At 39.6% G+C, this 8,895-nt stretch overlaps 1 protein-coding gene across 1 annotated transcript in view; it reads right to left on the bottom strand.

Annotated features, from left to right (window-relative positions):
- Positions 1-7,021: 7,021 nt before the first annotated feature.
- LOC107700851 (regulatory-associated protein of mTOR-like) overlaps positions 7,022-8,895 on the bottom strand; it is a 102,331-nt gene continuing 100,457 nt past the window's right edge. The window contains exon 6 of the mRNA XM_016502678.1: positions 7,022-7,336. Coding sequence (XP_016358164.1) covers positions 7,157-7,336 — 180 coding nt within the window. The 3' untranslated portion in view covers positions 7,022-7,156. The remainder of the gene's footprint in view (positions 7,337-8,895) is intronic.

An 8,895-nucleotide genomic window follows, 5' to 3' on the forward strand; every position in this document is an offset into this window, starting at 1 on the left:
TTTCCTCAGGTCAAGTGGAACGAACCAACAGGACAGTGGTCAGCATGTTGAAGAAGTACGTTTCCGCCAATCAAAAGGATTGGGATATTAAGCTTCCTCTGGTACTGATGGCTGTCAGGGCCACCCCTCACCGGTCTACTGGAGTACCCCTGTTCGAGATGATGACGGGGCAACAAATGACACTACCGCTACACCTGCTGTACCAATCTGGTGACATGAACCTCGTCACCGCCTACACCACTCAAGAGTACCTGGAAGAGTTGCATCAGCACCTGAGAACAACTTTCGCCTTCACGCAACAACAACTCCAAAGAAGTGCGGAAGGTCGAAAAGCCTACTATGACCAAAAGGCCTCTCACCAGGAACTTAATGTCGAAGACAAAGTATGGTACTACAGCTTCGCCCAACCAAGGCAGAACGCTCCCCATCGCCTGTGAAAGAAATTCCTACCTAACTGGACAGGACCCCATGAGATTGTGGACAAGCTCTCACCTGTTGCCTATCGAATCAAAATCAGACAAGGGCGCAGCGAGCCAGTCCTTCGATGGGTCCATCGAAACCAGATAAAGAGACACCAGGGCTCCAACCGACAGGAAAAGGGGGAAGATCAAACCAACTGACTCCAACCAACAGGAAAAGTGGGAAGATCAAGCCAACTGACACAGACCGACAATCCCATACTCTACACCACACTTAACATAATTTCTGTCACTCTAGGAAAACCACATGGCTACCTTTCTTAAACATAACACCTACACACTCTCCTCCACCGCACTGCTAGGACCAACCTCTAGTATAGAGGAGTTGTTCCACACATGTGACACTGTCCCTTGCTGTCTAACCTAATTCAGTGTCCTTGTGTCTCTTTGTGTTTTTTCTTTTTCCTCTCGCACTATAATTTCCTTTCCCCTCTAGTCCCCTCATCAGGGAATTCCCTTAACTGATCTTTAAATACAGGTCCCAAAATTAGTATCGACTCCTTTCACCAAAAAATTGTCATAAATCGTTGTGAAAAGCCGTCGTCAACCAAATTGAGGCAACCCAAGCCGAAATCGTCGGAAACCGATGGCTAGTCGACACCCCAGAACGTACAGCAACCTTCACCTACGATCGACACGACACTGCATTATCCTGCCCAATCAAACTTTATGGATCGATGTCCCTAAGGGCTCGATCCTCCCTATTGATGATTTGGCGTTGTATCACCTTACCGACGACGAGTATCAGGCCGAACTCGAAATCTCACCCTTCTTCAAACAGCATTCCTTCGTCCTCGATCCAGAATTGTAAAAAAGGATCAAGGAGGAAGGAACGCAATGTATTGATTTTACTTCTGTTAATACAGCCTTAGAAGCTATTGCTTGCCTTCCACCCGCTGGCGCGCCAATCATTCGGTCTTGGTCTGCCGCTGACACAGCGCTTTGCGTTTCTACTATTGTAGGATATGTTGTGACTCTGACACTTGCCTTCCTCCTCCACAAGCGAGTGAATGCAGTCCAAGAGTCTTTCAACAAGTGCATGTCCGACGTCCCGCGCATGTTCCGACGTGATAAAACTGACCAAGAACCTGAACCTGAGAACTCAACCAACCTGATTGAGATTACGCCTATACCGCCTCGTCGAACCTCTGACAATTAGAGCAATCTAAACGACCCAATTCTAGATAATCCTAAACAAACCCCTACGTCATCTCAGGTGTTCCTAACCCAATTATCCCCAAATTACCTAAGACTTGCACCAGGATTCAGTTAGTGATGGAGATGTTGTTTGTGTCTTGTGAATGCCTGTTCTCTCTCTCTCTCTTACCTCTCTCTTGTTCTCTCTTTCTTCTCTTGTTCCAGTGCCCGCCGATGTTCGCACAGGGAACCTCACCGAGCAAAAGGGGGATATATGTAGGATCTCTGTCGAACAGACACAAATAAACCCTTGGCCACCTCATGAGCCATTGAACAACCACATTCCAAAGAAACAAACTAAAGGTTCTCCTCCGCAGCCATCTGCGGTCGTAAAACTAATTAATGATCAACATAACGCCCGATTGTCTGGACCGGCTTCCTGTCAAGGCCTGGTCCTTATCCCTCAGGGGATCGGAACTGCTAAAACCATAACTCAATTACCAGGAGAGAAGAAACTCCCTGTCTGAAGACCCTCCACGGACCAGATGTGCAGTGTAACTTTGACCAGCTTCAGCATAAATCGATAATCCAATAAACAAGAAAGACAGATTTACAGCTCCATCGTCTGAGCGGGAAAATCAGCAGACCTACACCACGTGACTTTCTTGACCCTTTATCCATACATTCCAGAAAGACGCGTGTTTCTCTCGGCAGACAAAGGAACACGCGAACTCGCATAGATGATTTCAAAAGACAATCATTTAAAAGTATAAAAGGGCAACTATATTCACAAATAATATGTTTTATGTCTTATATATGCTTGATGTGTTTCATGTAATCGGTGCAACTTTAATCAATGTTTTATAACCCCTTTTAGCAGATAAAGCTATTAATATGTGTGTAAGATATGTGAAGTTTAGTGTTGAATGAAAACTTGTAATAATTGCAGAACACTGAAAGGAATGAAAAGCTGTTATTTTGAACAGTGGGTGTACGACACTGATATTTTGAACAGTGGGTGTACGACACTTTATAGAAGTTATTAACAAAACCTGCAAAGACATTTCCCCAGTGATGAATTGAACAGCATGTTAATTTATGCACAAAGAGGAACCGTACGGGGGCGTGGCTAAGCCCTGCAACAGCGTCCGATTGGGACAATCGCTTCTGGGATGGACCAAATCGGCTCGCTTAAAAACCAAATGCATGAACAGATCAGTGCTCGCTCGCTCGCTCAATCTTTGGCTCTTTCGCCTTGTTGACCGCGCTACAAAGCGCTCACACGCTGTAACATCACGTGAGCGAGATTCCAGAACTCAAACACTTCGTTGAAGCTTCGTAACTTTGCAGAACTGAAAGTCTTGCAAACTCAGGCTCTCTCAGACGAACTTCAAGGCTCCTCCGTAACCAAGCAACGCCCATTCACCACGAGGGCTCTCCCAAAAAGACGTCATCCAAACGACAGATCGGCAACCAATCAGAGGCTGCGGGATTCCCTGGGATGAGCCAACGAGGAAAACCCCTCTCAGCTCTCAACTCAAACGCAAGTAAAACAAGGTCTCCTTACTAGCTGGAAAACTGGTGCTGAATTGATCTTAAGCAACTAAAGATAAGCCAAATCTCTGCTTTTGTGATTTTCTTGGTGCGATCTAAGAACAAATAACTTACTAGACTTTTGGGACTTCCTCAGAACTCCATTACCTCTCATCCTTCGAACTGTATGTGTGTGCGTGTGTGTTTTTTCATTAGTTTAGTACCATGTAATCTATAGAGTAGCTCAAATAAATTAATGTTTCATTATAAAGAATTATTGACTTGTGTTGTGTATTTAAAGTTAAACTTTGCCCAGATTTTGCTACCTAGCTCGTAACTTATAAATTATCACTAGCATGTATTAACCTGTGGCCAGGGATAATACAAATATCCAAATTGTTAAGATATACTGATGTTAACGTCTCACTGGACGAACAGTTGATAAAGTGTAAACTATCAAATTTGGAATCAGTTCAATCAGGTGGATATTGAATCTTCAGATTCGATTCCCCTCTCAAAAGAGTTACATTTCATTACAGTAGCTATTGTCCGTAAATTAGAAAGTTGCCTTCAAGTTTTCTGTTTTCTGTGTTCCAGGGGGCGCTGTAGAGCCCTTGTGCCATGCCCGGGTCCCAGCCTCTGCGGCATCCTAATGACCGCATATTCCAATGTGTGTGTGCCAATTTTCAAGAGTTTTTGAGCACGTTAAGGCCCCCCCAAAAAAGTTTCGATAGTCGAAAAAAAATAAATAAATAAATAATAACGAGTTGTTCCCCTGTCCGAGGGGAACGAAGGGTCCTCGCACATATTCGAATCCGTAGCCAGGGCAAAGAGCACAACAGGATAAAAGGGGAGTATCGGTATATGTGATTTTGAGGAACAATGTAGGGACATTTGATGGGAATTAAAATGTAATTGTGCGCTAGATTATACTTGTGTAAAAACAACACATAGCACTATTTATTTCTTATGTTGGTTCAAGTCAAGCTATAGTTTGTCATAAGAGAAAGCAAACCATTCTGGTGAAAAAAGTGGAAGCTGTGATCATTTATGTCATACATGTCCGCTGACTCTTTGTTAATTAAGAATAAGCCTGAATGGGTGTTTAAATTGTTATCTTGTAATGATTAATCATGCAGCTCTTGTTTGCCATACATTTTAACTGTTTTTGCTGTTTGGATAAACATAAATAGATTTTTTCAAACACTGTTGTAAATGCGATACTTTCTTCTTCCAGTTGGTGGTGCTACTGTACACCCATGACCCATAATAGCTACATTAATGTGATCAGCCAAAAATGCCAAACAATTCTGTTTTGTTTGATGTGAATCACACAATGAATGTAGACGATATGAGACACTTCCTGTTTACCAGTCAAAAATATTTGACATCCTGTTGGGTGGAGGTGAATGTCTGTGGTGTGAAAGCTGTCCTACTTGATGAGATCTACATATGTGCAAAGCTTGGTGACCATAGCTGAAAAGGAATGCACTACAGATTTCCCTGAACATGCCCATATTCTAGGTGGCGCTATATAGCTCACTGTGGACACACATCTATGAACCTTTGCCAAGCCATAAAAAGAGATGACTCTGACGAGTGTGCAAAGGATCATGAAAATTAAAGCATTACAAGTACCTCAAAAGACATGATTAAACATGAAAAGGATAATAATGTTTAATGTGTTGTCATGGCAACAGTATTTTACTTTTCCAGTACTTAATAATTTAAAATCTGTAGTTTGTTGTTATTAGAAAAACATCTGAAGCAATTTAGAGAAAGAGGAAAAAGTTTGCTAAAATGTCTTACTTCCTTCCACCAGTTGGTGGCGCTACAGCCATGACCCACACTAGCCACATCAATGCGATCAGCCCACAAAGCTAATCATATGTGTCCAATTTGAAGTAAATCACATGATGCACACAAGATATAGGAAACTTCCTGCTTCATGTTTTGATGCTTCTTTACCACGTCGCTGTGGCAACACCGTTTTAATTATTATTATTAATTATTAAATAATTAATCTAATTATTAAATAGATTTAATTATATCGCATGGAATTGATCTTACTGATATAGATATCGTACCTCAAAGTGATGATGTTACTGACCATTTCCTTGTATCGTGCATGCTGCGTATTACTGATATTAACTATATGGCTCCGCGTTCAGTATGTCCAGCAATAGACAGGCTCTAAAAGCTGCCAGGGCAGAGCATATCCACACTCATAGAAAATAACCAAAACAATCCAAGGTTTTTATTTAGCACATTGGCTAGATTAACAAATAACCAGACGCCACCCGATCTAAATATTCCCTCACAGTTTAATAGTAATGACTTTATGAATTTATTCACTGATAAAATAGATAACATCCGAATTACAATAGCAAATGTAGATACTACAGCGTATAATACTTCAGCTTCATTCATCGCACCAAAAGATATTGACTTGACTGACTTGACTTGACTTGACCGTTTGAGATATAAAAAAAATCATCCGCAATTTAACATCTTCAATGTCTTGGCATGATTGTACCGAAATTTGGTGCCATTTACATGAATCCCCTAGGAGGGTTGTTTCGAAAACGACAGCATGCCATTTTCAAACAATCCAAAATAGCCGACTTCCTGTTGGGCAGAGCTAAAAAAGTTAATAGGGAATTTGTTTGTCATGATGAAGGCAATGTCCCTATGAAATTTCGTGAAGATCAGACAAAGTCAACCACAGTTCCCTGTCATTTTGCTTTATTTGATGTTTGATTCATGGGGGGTCCCTCTTACATCATACTATGGGGTTCCCCTTAGGCATTTATGCACATGCTCACTCTTCTAAAACGGCGCTTATTGAGGACGCGCAAAAATACATAGATTAAAATGCATTTATATATCCATAGAATGGAAGATATAGATTGTACTGCATCATGTTAGCTTGCTTATTGTGCCCAAGAGCATAATTTATATAAGCCCACATGTCTTACTAACAAGAAACTATGCTTCTAACCACAGGTCGAGAGCTGTAGTTCCAACAACTTAAGTTTACGCTGCTGTTTGCGAATGTTCCTTTGAATTATGGTTTTGGGAAACACCGACTCATTGAAACATTTTGGTAACGACGGAACTTGTGACCATAGTTGGCTAACGATGCTTTGCATTTTCAAATATGATAGGCAACGTTTCATTGCATCTAAATGTTGTAGGACTCATCTGCATTTTAGCTCACAATCTCCAGTGATTTTTTTAAAGGGCATACTGATGCGCAAAACATGATTTTTACTTCATATTTTTAAAATTGCATTTGTAACTTAAGTAACGTACTTTTGTTGACATTAGTAACTGTAATGAAATTACATAAATTTAAAATGTAACGCATTACTTTACTGCGTTACCAGGAAAAGTAATTAGAAACACACACATATATTATGCAAACAAAAACTTTAATTTTGGATGTGATTAATCGCGATTGATCGTTTGACAGCACTAGTTATTATAAAGCATTATCCTAAATTACGAGTGACTTTGATGGAGAAAAAAGACAAAAATTACTAATACTAAAGTTAAAAGTGTTCCTCAGGAAGCACAGTAAAATATTAAATAACAAAAATAAATACATAAAATAAAAAAGCATTCCATTACACCATTAACATATCCATTTATTTATTTATGTAACCTCAAAATCCTCAAGTCAATACCTCAAAATAAACCCCTTCAGGGTAATACAAGATCCCTCCATGGTGTCTAATTTGCAATAATGACCTGCTAACTGCACATGATCCCTTATTGATATATATAATGAGTGACTACACTGAATACTTAACCTCCATTAGCTAATCTCCTGTTTACTTTGTAGAGCACACAGGAAAAAAAAAATATATATATGCGTAAATAAAACAAGCCAGAATAAGGGCTATTCTGATCAAAATACCTGGTTTGAGTGGCTCACTATTATTCTGGGTTGTAAGTACATCATATGAGTAAATGCAGCTGAATGCATGTGTAATTAGTATATCTCACCAGCGTAGGGCAATTTTGATTGGTGTAGTGAGACAGGAGGTGAAAAGATCAGCAGGGAGGTCAGGGTTCATGGGCAGGAGTTCATTGGCCTCACAGGCGGCCAGCTGAATGCAGTTCTTCATGGAGGGAGGCAGGGGCATCTGAGCCAGTGGGTGGTTAGGGTTTATTGCTGCCACCTAGTAAAAGATAATGAGAACCAGTGAACAACCGTAAAGCAGGTCTCCAAAGACTTGGGTATGAAATCTTAGAACATTGAATCATTTGCTGCACAGATGTCAACATTCAGCACATTGTTTTTCCTTGCTGAAGACTTTCAGGTGAATATAACCAGTCGTCATGCAGTCTGATGCAAGTTTAACATTCTTCACATTTAATCAGTAGTCACTTAAAGTTGATAAGTATGGCTTTAATTTCAATTAACAACATCTTGAGAGACAAGACAAATTTCTGGCAGAATTACTATTTTGTGATGTCTATTCTTACAGTGTTTTTTAAATTAAATTACTCATATTATGGTAAATACTTGGCAGGGTTGTTGACTTGAGTTGCATGACTTAGTTTCAAATTCTTTTTTTTTTATATATATATTTGCGCATTAAATATTTTTTTAAATAATGAAAACTTTGCTGAAAAACCTGTTATACACAATCTACTACATGCCTTCTGTTGTATGATGGATAGTTTATACATTTTTTTTTAGCAAAGTATAATTACTAATTCAAATGAGTAGAATTCTGAAAACGATCGGCCTCCGTTAACCTTGTCTACTAGGTGCTCAAAATTCGTGTTCATGTTTTTTGAGATTTGCAAATGTCCTTGTAGACACTTGTGGCACTTTGGACCAAAACCGTGCACACCAATTTTCATGTTGATAGGACAGTTCTAATCATTTTTATGTTTTTTTTTTCCCTCTTATAGTGCCACCAAGTGGCCAAGCTCCGTGATTTTTTTCCTGTGACCTCAGATAGAGCTTTTACATAAGTGTTCTGAGTTTGGAAAATATTCTGTTCATAAGATATTCTGATATGAAAATATTCTGTTCAGGAGTTATAGGCATTTTACTAAAAGTGGCCATGTCCCTTTCGTTTTAGCACCCCTTTGCGATGGTCAGTCGAAAGTTCAACTTTTTTAAAATAATTATTGATATTCACTCTCCAGAGAGTCTGTCTGCACTGGTTTGGTTCCGATTGGGCAAAAAACATGGGACTAGTTCGCAAAAGTAGGTTTTTTAAAAAATGCAAATATCCTAAAAATTAGAATCTGACTGTGTGGCGTGAGCCAAGCATTCCAAATTTTTTTTTTAAAGTAACGCTGCCAGCGGCAGACAGTGAATTGATAGCCTATATGTTTGATCAATTTAGCCTTCTCAAATCATCACGACTTGCCTAAAATAAAATCTATATATAAAACAGTTCAAGCATATCACAATGCAAGTTTAAACATTTAACCTAGATGAATGTGTGCTGTTAGGCGCATATCCAATCGTTTGTGCGGAGAGTGGAAGCTGAAGCGCGCTCTGCAGGACATGGAGAGGCGCCAGTGCGATTACTTGCATTTTTTTTTGAACAGTTGAAACAACTTCAAATATGCAGTCATTTTTGCTCATAAAGGTAAGTGTCTAAACTGATCTAAACATCATTCTAAACTGTAAAGGGTCTAGTTTTATTTGTGTGCACTCACAATATCAACAAAACGTTGTGCTTTTATAAAATAAAGAAAACAAACGCTTTCTGCC

This window comes from Sinocyclocheilus anshuiensis, unplaced genomic scaffold (assembly GCF_001515605.1).
Source record: "Sinocyclocheilus anshuiensis isolate Anshui unplaced genomic scaffold, SAMN03320099.WGS_v1.1 scaffold1605, whole genome shotgun sequence".
Lineage (NCBI taxonomy): Eukaryota > Metazoa > Chordata > Actinopteri > Cypriniformes > Cyprinidae > Sinocyclocheilus > Sinocyclocheilus anshuiensis.